Raw genomic sequence first — 13,017 nt, 5'->3', positions numbered from 1 at the left:
TCAATGGTGCGGTTGCAGAAATGGGAGCCCCCATCACTTATAAGTACCCGCGGCATTCCAAACCTTGCAAAAATGTTAGTCTTAACAAAATCTGCAACCACTTTAGAATCATTAGTACGGGTGGCTCTTGCTTCCACCCATTTCGAAACATAATCAACCGCAAGTAGAATATAAACAAAACCATGAGATGAAGGAAAATGACCCATGAAATCTATGCCCCAAACATCAAAAATTTCAACATTAAATATGGGATTTTGCGGCATTTGGTCCTTTGGTCCTATATTTCCAGTTCGTTGACAACGATCACATGCAATGCAAAAAGTTCTAGCATCCTTAAAAATAGTAGGCCAATAAAAACCACGTTCAAGTACTTTACGTGCAGTCCTTTGAGTGCCAAAGTGACCTCCGCATGCATAACTGTGACAAAAGTTTAAAATAGATTGAATTTCAGAATCATGCACACACTTACGAATGATTTGATCAGAGCAATATTTCCATAAATAAGGATCATCCCACACATAATTTCGTGCATCATACTTAAGTTTATCACGTTGGTTTTTATTGAACTCACTTGGAATGACTTTAGATGCTAAATAATTAACTAAATCCGCATACCATGGCATACTAACCTCAATGGACATCAATTGTTCATCCGGGAATGTCTCTGGAATAGGCACGACGTCTTCTTCATGCACCAAACGGCTCAAGTGATCAGCCACAACGTTCTCACTTCCTTTCTTGTCTCGGATTTCGATATCGAACTCTTGGAGAAGAAGCATCCATCGAATAAGCCTTGGTTTAGCCTCCTTCTTCGTGAGCAAGTACTTCAACGCTGCATGATCAGTGTAAATGATTACTTTAGTACCAAGTAAATAAGAACGAAACCTATCTAAAGCAAAAACAACGGCAAGAAGTTCTTTTTCCGTGGTAGAATAGTTCAATTGAGCATCGTTCAAGGTCCGAGAGGCATAATATATGACGTGTGGCTGTTTGTCCTTCCTTTGTCCTAAAACAGCGCCTAGAGCATAATCGGACGCATCGCACATAAGCTCGAAGGGAATGCTCCAATCTGGTGGCCGAATAATGGGGGCCGAGGTTAGCATCTCTTTGAGGTGTTTGAACGCCTTTTCACATTCCTCGTTGAAGTCGAAGGTCACATCCTTTTGGAGAAGTCGGCATAGGGGTGTGGAAATCTTTGAAAAATCCTTGATGAATCGCCTATAAAATCCTGCATGGCCCAGAAAAGAACGAACCTCTCTAACCGAAGTTGGAGAGGGTAAGTAGCGTACAAGATCTATTTTCGATTTATCAACTTCAATTCCCCTTTCAGAAACGATATGCCCTAAAACGATGCCTTGTTTTACCATAAAGTGACACTTTTCCCAATTTAAAACAAGGTTCGTTTCCACGCATCGTTTTAAGATTAATGTGAGACTTTCCAAGCAACCATCAAACGAATCGCCAAAGACACTAAAATCATCCATGAATACCTCAATAAAATCGGAAAAGATACTTACCATGCATCTTTGGAACGTGGCCGGTGCATTGCATAATCCGAATGGCATGCACCGGTAAGCAAAAGTACCAAATGGGCACATGAAGGTGGTCTTTTCTTGGTCGTCCGGAGCTATGACAATTTGATTGTATCCCGAATAACCGTCAAGAAAACAATAAAAAGAATGACCGGCTAACCTTTCTAACATTTGATCGATGAATGGTAGTGGAAAGTGGTCATTCCTTGTGGTGTTGTTGAGCTTCCTATAGTCAATGCATACTCTCCAACCTGTTTGAATACGGGTTGGCACAAGCTCATCCTCGGCATTCTTCACCACAGTGACTCCGGACTTCTTTGGGACAACTTGAACCGGTGAGACCCAACGGCTATCCGAAATTGGATAAATCACTCCACAATCGAGAAGCTTTATAATCTCATTTTTCAAGACTTCCATCATCGGAGGGTTGAGTCGGCGTTGAGCCTCTCGAGTTGGTTTAGCCCCCTCCTCTAGAAAGATGCGATGCATGCATGTTGTAGGGCTAATTCCCTTAATATCGGCCAATGTCCATCCAATGGCTGTTTTGTGCTCTTTCAACACTCGAATCAACTTTTCTTCCTCTAATGCCGTGAGTGATGAAGAGACAATGACGGGCAACGTCTCTTCCTCTCCCAAGAATGCATACTTTAAATGATCCGACAACGGTTTAAGCTCAAGAACGGGGGCCTGATTCACAGAAGGTAACAACATATTAGTGGAAACGGGAATTGGGATTGGGTTAGAAGGCTTACCACGATGTTGTGGCAATGATTCCAAGGCAGCCACAAGCTCGGCATGCTCCTCCTTAGGTACGGCCAGGTTGGGTTTTGTGCCAAGTCCTTGTGCAATTGTCGTTTCAAGGGGATCGTCTTCCAACATATCAAGATAATCCTGCGCCAATTCATCCAATATATCAATAGAAAAGCAAGAATGATCATCTTTAGGAAATTTCATAGCTTCAGAAATATTAAAATTAATAATCTCCCCATCAAATTCCATTGTCAACGTCCCTTTGAACACATCGATCTTGGTGCGTGCTGTTTTCATGAAGGGCCTCCCAAGTAGAATCGGCAATGGGGTGACATTTGGTGAGTCCTCCATCTCTAAGACATAGAAATCCGCTGGAAATATCAAGTTATCCACCTGCACCAACACATCTTCCAAAACTCCTTTCGGATATGCATTAGAACGATCGGCTAATTGAATTATAACACCATCGTTTTTAAGCTCTCCTAAGTTCATGGATGCATATATTGAGTATGGCGTGACGTTAATTGAAGCTCCTAGATCTAACATAGCATGTTCAAATTTAGTATTGCCTATAACACATGGAATTGTAAAACTACCCGGATCCTTGCATTTAGGGGGTAGTTTTCTTTGCAAAACAGCGGAAACATTCTCACTTACCTGGACCACCTCTTTGTTCGAAATTCTCCTTCTTGTTGTGCATAGTTCCTTCAAAAACTTGGCGTACCTAGGTACTTGCTTAATTGCGTCAAGAAGAGGTATATTGACTTGCACTTTCCGAAATGTCTCAAAAATGTCTTTCTCGGTCTCCTCCTTCTTGGATTACCTCAACCTGCTAGGAAAAGGCACGTTTAGTGGAATAGAACTAGGAGAAGTCGGCATTGAACTTACCTTGGCCGAATTATCTGGGTTGGAAGTGCAAGATGGCTGCGGCAAGGGTGGTTCCCTCCTTGCCGTGGGTTTTGCTTGTGTGTTCTCCTCAAACTGCAACTTTTCATCCTCTTCATGACTTGCTTTGGATGCTTGGGGTTCAGTTCCAACTTGTTTGCCACTCCTCAATGTAATTGCTTTGGCGGTTTCGAATCCCCCTTTTGGATTTGCAACGGTTGAACTAGGGAGTCTTCCTTGGTCTCGAAACTGTCCCATAAACTCGGCAATTTGCCCCACTTGCTTCTCCAACTCGTCCACCTTCTTGTCCCTAGTCTGCATGCCCTGCGCCATAGAAGTTAGTAAATTAAAAATTTGATCATTATCAATAGAAGAACCTGATTTTTGGGCGGGTTGTGCTTGGGTTTGATTTGGTGCAAACGGCTTTTGATAGAAACCCGGGGGTTGTTGCCTAAACGTGCTTTGTGTTTGGCCTTGTTGGGGTTCTCGCCATTTGAAATTTGGATGATCACGCCAACCGGGATTGTAGGTGTTAGAAAAGGGATCATTCCTTTGTTGGTATTGCTGCCCAAAACCCACGGCATTGAGGGTCTCCCACCCTCCGTTCTCGATCAATTGTGGGCATTTGTCCGTAGGGTGTCCTTGCATGGAGCATACGCCACACGCACTTACATTTTGAACTTTTGGCCCTTCCACAACCTGAGAAAGCAAAGTAGTAAGGTTAGCCATTTGATTTTGAAGTTCGGTTATGACACTTACCTCATTCACTTGGTGTTGCCGTGGGGTGCCTCTTTGTCCAACACCTTCGTATTGTTGAGCGTTCAACGCTCGATTTGCAATCAAGGTCTTTGCTGCCGTGGGGGTCTTGTCCACCAATGCTCCTCCAGCCGAGGCATCTAGCATTTGTCGTTCGATTGGTAGAAGTCCCTCGTAGAAGTATTGTAGAAGAAGCTTCTCCTTCATTTGATGTTGTGGACAAGAAGCAACAAGTGATTTAAAACGTTCATAATATGTAGGAAAAGACTCACCTTCTTCTTGTTGAATTCCACTTATCCTTTTTCGTAGGAGGATGACTCGAGAAGTTGGGAAAAACTTCTCCAAGAAAGCTCTTTTCATGCTCTCCCAAGATGTGACCGTTCCGGGAGCTAATTCATATAACTAATCTTTCGCCTTTTCCAGGAGAGAAAAGGGAAAGGCCTTCATCTTCAATATACTCCCGTCGACATTGATTGGAGTCATGCTTGAACACACCACCTCGAACTCTTTCAGGTGCTTGTTAGGATCCTCCATGGACAACCCATGGTACTTCGGAATATGGTGTAACAAACTTGACTTTAACTCGAATTCCTCGGTCTTTCCTTGGGCAGCCGCCGGATATTGAATACATAGAGGTGCGGCATTGTCCAATCCCGAAGCCGAGAGCTCCTTGATCGTACGATTGTCTTGTGCCATGATTTCCTCCTCTTCACCCCCTCTTGCCGTGGGTTGCTCTTCCTCAAACTCAAACTCGGCTTCTGAATTTGAACTTGATTCACTAGGCTCTGGATTCTTCCTCTTTCGTCTCAAATCTCGTTCAAAATTGTCGTCGAAGTCCAAGATGTGTTCACGAACCGGATGAGAGCTCCGAGTCATAAACTAGTACCTAAAAACACGAAACAAAAACAAAGTAAAAATCTGGACTCAAATCAACAAATTGAAATAAAACAATCCAAGGGATTAGCAACTTTGCTAATCCCCGACAACGGCGCCAAAATTTGATGTGAAAATTATGTTGACACACAAATTAACCCTCTTTTTATGAATTGTAGCAAAGTATGTAAGTAGATATCGTTCTAAACCGGGGATTATGAGGGATTGCAAAATCACTTGAAAACTAACTCAAATACGTAAAACAAGTTTAAAATACTAAACTAGACTCAAAGAATGCAAAACTAAACTTTAAAACACCAAAACAAACCAAAAGACTCAAAACAGCCCAGAAACACTCAAAACTGCCTTAAAACCACAATTTGGGCAGTTTTGAACACTAGACACAAACTTGGACGAAAATTGGTTTTCACTTGACCTAAGACACTTAAAAACACAAACTAAAATGATTTCTAACTACTATGACTCAACCAAGTAAAGGGAGATTGATTTTGGACGCTTTTAAAACAAGAACTTTGAAAAGAAACTTTAATGAAAACGATTTTGATGAAATAGAATGGGGAAAGGCTAGTTAGAGGGTTCCTTCTCCACACATGAAACATATGCATACGACTCGATTTCCAATTACTCTTTCAATAAACCATGAATGACAATGCCCCAAATTAACTAGATTGACCAATTAATTCTCAGATTTCCCTAGATTCATTGAATTGAATGGAATACGCATTGCAACCAAATTATTCTTATCAAGGACCCTAACTATGGAATACGCATGATAGAGACACATATCAAAGATCATTAAGTTCAATGGAAATCATAAACATTGACGAGGCATTCATAACTATGGGATACGCATGTTACTCTTGCCAAGGATTTACTTAACACAATCGTGACTAGCGACTTTTACTACTTATGAATATAAGTTAATAACGATTAGGTGAAATTCCCTTATACTCTAGCATCAAAATCATGCCTGCGAACTAAGTATGCATCCTTAATTAACATACATAAACATGTTATCAATCAAATAGATAAGTAAACCACATTCACGATTCATGAAATCATAATTGGAAGAAATCAAGTCATATAAAACATATGATCATGGCTTTGAATTCCCCTCTAACTATAAAGAAATTAGTTCCTCATGTTCGCAAATAAACAAAGATGAATAAATTTAAACATTAAAACAAAGTTAGGAAACACCTAGAAACGCTCCGACAATCCAACGTCTTGAATATCATGCACGGCTCCAAGTTGTCTTCCTTCTTCTTCTTGCAAACTCACGGCACAATGAGGTATGTTTGAGTGAATGGTGTAGTGAAAATATGGTAGAGGATGGTGAGTGATATGTGCGGCAAGGGCTTGTATTTATAGGCTGAAAATCCCCATTCCTAGGCAGCAAAGGACAAGGTTTTAAAGGCCTAATCTGCATAGGATAATAACATACAATCCTATAAGGAAAACAAGTCAAAAACCCAAAGGGATTGGGAGATAAGGTGTGGCACAAAGAGTGTGAAAAGATAAGGCTTCTATAAACCAAAATCCCAAAGGAAATAGGTGAAAACTCACGGCAAGAAGGATGGTTTCTAGAAGGAAATACAAGGCAGATTTTTAGGCTTCTAGAAAGGTTCCTAGGCGCCATTTTTGTAGGATAAGATTAGGTCTTCTAGAAATCTGATTTTAAGCATCCTAATCTAGTTAGAAACCCTCCTAAGTGGCTGAAATGTGGATAGTTTAAGATTAGGATAAGATAGGATAGGATAAGGTTTGTTTGGATAAGATAAGCTAAGATAAGGTTATGGATAATGTTTTGGATAAGATCCTTCTCTTGAGCTGATTCTTTGACTTTACTCTTCTTCTTCACATAGGAAACCTTGCTTGAGTAGGAAACTTCATTTGTCTAGGAATCCATCTTCAATTAGGACTCCTACATTGATTAGGAATCCTTCTTCATTTAGGAATCCTTCATTCAAGCCATTTCCTTCTTCAACTAGGAAACTTTGTATCTTCAATTCTTCAACTTTGAAACGCCTTCCTAGCTTCATCAATTCCTCATATTCGTCCATCCCTTGTGCTTCATGTGCATGAACTTCATTCTAGCCCAATTTTGCTCCAAAATGCTCCAAATTGCATCCTTTTGCTCACTTTGTCTCTAAAACCTGAAAACACATGAAAATAGCTTAAAAGACTAACTTAACTAAGAAAACATAACATAAATGCATAAGAATTAGCTAACTAAGGCGCATAAATATGCTCCTATCAGTAGACCTTGTTCGTCACTTACCCTCTCCAACTTCGGTTAGAGAAATTCGTTCGTTTCTTGGTCACGCAGGTTTTTATCGGCGTTTCATAAAGGATTTCTCCAATATTGCACAACCACTATGCCGATTGCTTCAAAAAGAGGTGGCTTTCGAGTTTGATGATGCATGCTCCACGGCATTCAAGCAATTAAAAGAAGCTCTCACTTCGGCTCCCATTATCACACCTCCAGATTGGAGCCTTCCATTCGAGTTGATGTGCGATGCTTCGGACTATGCGATTGGTGCTGTTTTGGGGCAGCGAAAGAACAAACAACCTCATGTTATTTATTATGCCTCTAGGACACTAAATGATGCTCAATTAAATTACTCCACCACTGAAAAAGAATTACTTACTGTGGTATTTACATTAGATAAGTTCCGATCGTACTTACTTGGTACTAAAGTTATTATTTTTACTGATCATGCAGCTCTCAAGTATTTGCTCACGAAAAAGGAGGCCACGCCTAGACTAATTCGATGGATGTTGCTTCTACAAGAGTTTGACATTGAGATTCGGGATAAGAAGGGCATAGAGAATGTGGTGGCTGACCACCTAAGTCGAATGGTGCATGAGGAAGCATCGCCAATTTCTGAAACCTTCCCCGATGAGCAATTAATGTCTATTCAGATGAGCCTTGGTATGCAGATTTGGTGAACTTCCTGGTGTCTAAACATATCCCTAGCACACTTAATAGGAATGAACGTGATAAGCTTAAAAAGGATGCTAGGTTTTATGTTTGGGATGATCCATACCTATGGAAATTTTGTCCTGATCAGATTGTACGCCGCTGTGTGAATGAATCTGAGTTTCAATCTATTTTAACATTCTGTCATTCATATGCATGTGGGGGACATTTTGGCACCCAACGCACTGCCCTTAAAGTCTTAGAATGTGGGTTTTATTGGCCAACCATTTTTAAGGATGCTAGGACATTTTGCCTTACATGTGATCGTTGTCAACGAATGGGTAATATAAGTGCTAAGGATCAAATGCCACAAAACCCTATACTTTCTGTTGAAATATTTGATGTGTGGGGAATTGATTTTATGGGTCCTTTTCCGTTATCACATGGTTTTCTCTATATCTTGTTGGCGGTGGATTATGTTTCCAAATGGGAGGAAGCAAAGGCCACCTGGACTAACGATTCCAAAGTGGTTGCAGAATTTGTGAAGTCTAACATTTTTGCTAGGTTTGGAATGCCTTGAGTTCTTATAAGTGATGGAGGTTCACATTTTTGTAATCGCACAATCGAGGCACTGCTTAAGAAGTACAACGTTACACATAGGGTTTCGACACCCTATCATCCTCAAACAAGCGGGCAAGCCGAGGTGTCGAATCGAGAGATAAAACAGATTCTGGAGAAGACAGTTGGGTCAACAAGAAAAGATTGGAGCTTGAGGTTAGAAGATGCATTGTGGGCTTATAGGACCGCCTACAAAACACCCATAGGAATGTCCCCCTTTCGGCTTGTGTATGGAAAACCATGTCACTTACCTGTGGAGTTGGAGCACAAGGCCCATGGGCCGTGAGGAAGTTCAACATGGATGTAGATGAGGCGGGAATTCATTGTAAGCTTCAATTGAATGAACTTGAGGAAATACAGAATGAAGCTTACGAGAATGCTCGACTTTACAAGGAAAAGACGAAGGCCTTTCATGACAAGATGATTCGCACCAAGTCCTTCTCTGTTGGACAAAAAGTGTTGTTGTTTAATTCTCGTCTTCGTCTATTTCCGGGTAAGCTACGTTCACGTTGGATTGGACCCTTTGTTATTACTAATATTTTTCCTCATAGTGCAGTCCAAGTTCGTAGTTTCAAAACAGGTCAAGAGTTCAAGGTGAATGGGCATCGCGTGAAGCCTTACTACGAGAGCTTTGTAGAAGATGATGTGGAGGAGACAACCCACTATGTCATGGGTACCCATGAAGGTTGATCAATGTGGCATCATCCGGCTGGAAGACGTTAAAGAAAGCGCTTCTTGGGAGGCAACCCAAGTATTCAAAAAAGGAAGATCTATGAATCGCTCGACAATCAGTTTTGCGTTTCTAAAAACCTTCCCTTTTCTGCATTTCTATTTTGCCATGATTGTCATTTTTGTTGTTTAATTATTTTTGGGTATAGTTTTCTATTTTGAAACATTAACAAATATGCAAAGGATTTTAACATTAAACTTCATGGAAATGAACAGGAAACTGGGAAATAAAGAAACACAGCATAATACAAGAGGAGGCCTTCACAAAGGCTAGTTGGGCGGAGCCTCAGCAGTCGGCGGAGCCACAGAAGGAGGAGGTAGTGGATTTTGATCATTTGGAGCTTCACTCCGCGGTACAGCCCCCGAAGTCGAAGGCGTAGGTTGTTGAAACAACCCCACGAACCTCTGATGATCAAGAGCAATTTGACTATCAGAATCTTGCATCTGATCAATCTTCCTCTTCATGTTTGTAGCATAATCATGCGCTAGCCTGTGCAACTGCTTATACTCTTGCTTAAGCCCTTTGATCTCCTGCTTGAGACTCATCACTTCAGCCACCAGTGATTCAACTTGACGGGTTTGAGCAAATAGATGTTGGGCCAGATTGGACACAGAACCTGCGCACTGCACACTGAGAGCCAGAGAATCCTTAACAGCCAAATCATCAGATCGTCTGGAAAGTAGCCTGGTATCTTTGGGAGTGACAATGATCCGGGCCACTACCGCAGCGGTCATGTCATTTTTCATCACCGAGTCTCCAACGGTAACAGGACAAGTAAGAGATATGAAGGATGGGCGCCATATGTTATCTGGAGAAGGTGGGGCCGCCTCTTCACGGAAGTTTAAGTCAAAACGACGATCGGAAGGGCCAGACATTTGCAGAGGTTTTGGAGAAAGAAGAGATGGGCTAAATCCAGAGGTTAGAAGTGCAAAGGGGAGTTTTACAAGCGGAATTTCAATGCACTTGGAAATGAACTACGCACCTCTATAAAAAAACAGCACTCGATGAGGCCGATTCCAGTTATCAAGGAGGCACTCGCTTTCTCAAAAGTTGGGCTTGAAAATACGGGCCAATCTTCCTTTTCTAGATTTGTCCGCACTTGTCACATGCAATCTCTGCCCTCAACGAAGCTCAGAACTCGAAGCGCAAATTCCGGATATTAAAGAGGCCTCTGCTTTATCAAGACGTGTCAGCATCTGTCAATTGCACATCTGTGTTGCGTAAATCACGCACAATCTGTCGAAGATTTATGGAGAAGCGGAATACACGTGAAGTCTACTGTTAAATTATCCCAGGCTTGTCGACACGAGTAATGGAACAATGTCTTCCCAGCCATTAAGAAAATTCTATAAATGTTGAACTTCATAGTGAGGCAGCCTCACCCAACTTTCAACCTCACTTAACCTTTCATCCTCTCTGAAATGGCTTTCCAACAAACCCTCTCGAGTCACTCTGTATTCCTCATTCCTTGGGATACACCTGCGAACAACCCATCCAGAGTAAAAGTATTTCATATCATGAAGGTTGAAAACAAGAGTATCTCATATCATGCTTTCTTCCTGTCCTTCTCCTTGTCTTTGTTTTAGGGACAAGGAGAAAGCGAGTAATCAGCCAGCACTTGGTATCAATCTTCCGATCTAGAACCGACTGCCTGGAACCCCTTCCTGATTGCTTACCTAGCCTTGCTCTCGAGTACTCATCTTCATCATTTTGTGCTTCCGCTTCGTCTACCGCACCATAAGGGAAGTGAAAATGATACCTCGAAGCATGTGGAGACAATTTGCAAATTCATCCTCAGCTAGGGATAAGTGGTGTGAAAAATAAGTTAACACACAAATTAACCCTCTTGTTGACAATTGTAGTATGGATAAGTAGGGATCGTTCTTAAACCGGGGATTAGGAGGGATTGCTAAAACACTCTAAACTGACTCAAATCTGTGAAACAAAGTTTAAAAATACGAAACTAGACTCAAAGAATGCAAAACTAAACTCTAAAACACTAAAACAAACCAAAAGAATCAAAACAGCAACCAAACACTCAAAACTGCCTAAAAACCACTTTCTGGGCAGTTTTGAACACAAAGCATCAAATTGGACGAATTTGGGTTTTAACTTGTACCAAAACACTTAAAAACATAAACCAACACACTTTCCAATTAATCTAGGAATTCAAAATAATTGGGGATTTGATTTGGACGAAAATAAACTTAAATGGCAGATTGTAAGAGAAACAGATTGTAATACAAAGTTATGAAGAATCAATGGATGATGGAATGGCTAAGGGGTTCTTCTCCACACATGAAATATATGCAACCTAAATCGATTTCCAGTTATCAATTGAATAAGTTATGAACCTCGACACTCCAAGTTAATTAGGTCAGCTTAAATTAACCTTCAGATTTCCCTAGAATCATTGAATCGGATGAATATACATCGCAAACAAATTATTCCCAACAAGTTCTCTATATGAACAGCATGATAAAGACACAAGTTAGAATCATTACGTTCTTTGGAAATCATAAGCATCGACAAGGCATTTGTAACTATGGAAAGCATGATACTCTTGCCAGGAATCTACTTAACACGATCGTGACTAGCGACCTTCACTACTTGCGAATATAAATTCATAACGATTAGGTGAAACAAATTTATATCCTAGCACCAAATTCAAACATGCAAATCAAGCGTGCACTCTCAATCAACATGCAAGAATAAGTTCTAAATCCAACGGTTAAGCAAATTGTATTCACAACTTATGCAACGATAACTGGAAGTAATCAACTTATTTCACATATATAATCTTGGTTTTGAATACACCCTTAGCCAAAACAAAATTAGCCAATCATACTTAAAGCAAAACAAAGATTACATGAATTAGACATTAAAATCCAAAGAAAGAAAACACCTAGAATGCTCCAACTTGGCAGCAAGTGCATCCAAGAATTCTCCTTTCCCTTGCTTGCGGCAGATTGGTTTGTGGACAGGTTTTGGGAAGTTTTATGGTGTAGAATGGATGAGGAATGATATAGAAAGGTTTAGGGTGAGTGTGGAGGAGTGTTTGATGGTTGGAGGGTGGTGGAAAACTCGGCAAAGAGGGTGGAATAAGGTGGAGTGGCTGTTATGTTTTATGGGCACTAAAATGGTGTTTTAGGGGTGTTTTGCTGCCTAAGGTGAGTATGGACGAATTTTCTGCATGAATGATGAATATGGGAGGTTCAACCCTTTGCCAAGGGTTGTAAACATGTATATATAGGCCCCAAAAACCCTAGAGAATCAGATTAGGCAGTGGGGGAAATGCACAGCAAGGAGGGGTGAATTTGTGGTGTGCAATGGTCCAAGGATGAAAATGGAGCAATGATGCAAAGTATGGAGGGTAAAATGGAGTGGTATTTCAGCTAGGGAGCATGAATGATTGTGTTCATTGCATGGAAATGAAAAGGGGAGGTGAAATGTTTCAGAAATTAGTCAAAGGTGCAGCAACATGTGTTGCACACGGCATTCGATCCCAAATGTGGATGATGGAGCATCAATTGGTGCATGGAATGGTTGTGAAAGTTGTGTGAAATCAGATGGGTGAAGGGAACAAGAGGTATGCAGCAATTGAGTGTGATAATTGAGTGTATTGGGGCATGAAATCAGAAATATTTTAGGGGACAAGGATGATTAAGCATGCATGGGAATCCAAAGGGAATACTATGTGGATTGCACGGCAAGGATGTGTGTCCTTTTGTGGCTGAATTCATGATCCTTTGTACACTAATTCTTCACATTCTTAGCCTCTTTAAGTCTTCAATTTCGTCCAAACCTTGGTTCCAAATATGTGACATGCATTCTAAGCTCCATTTTGCTCCAAAATGCATCTTCTTGCCTACTTTGTCCTTAAAATCTGAAAACACATGAAAATGACTTTAAACATTAAAATAACTAAG

At 40.9% G+C, this 13,017-nt stretch overlaps 1 protein-coding gene across 1 annotated transcript; it reads left to right on the top strand.

Annotated features, from left to right (window-relative positions):
* Positions 1–8,598: 8,598 nt before the first annotated feature.
* LOC114823481 (uncharacterized) lies at positions 8,599–9,048 on the top strand. Its single transcript, XM_029098955.1, has one exon. The coding sequence runs from the start codon at positions 8,599–8,601 to the stop codon at positions 9,046–9,048; it is 450 nt and encodes a 149-aa protein (XP_028954788.1).
* The last annotated feature ends 3,969 nt before the right edge of the window (positions 9,049–13,017 follow it).

This window comes from Malus domestica, chromosome 04 (assembly GCF_042453785.1).
Source record: "Malus domestica chromosome 04, GDT2T_hap1".
Taxonomy (NCBI): domain Eukaryota; kingdom Viridiplantae; phylum Streptophyta; class Magnoliopsida; order Rosales; family Rosaceae; genus Malus; species Malus domestica.
The sequence above is the reverse complement of the archived record's forward strand: the minus strand, read 5'-3'. Positions and strand labels throughout refer to the sequence as shown.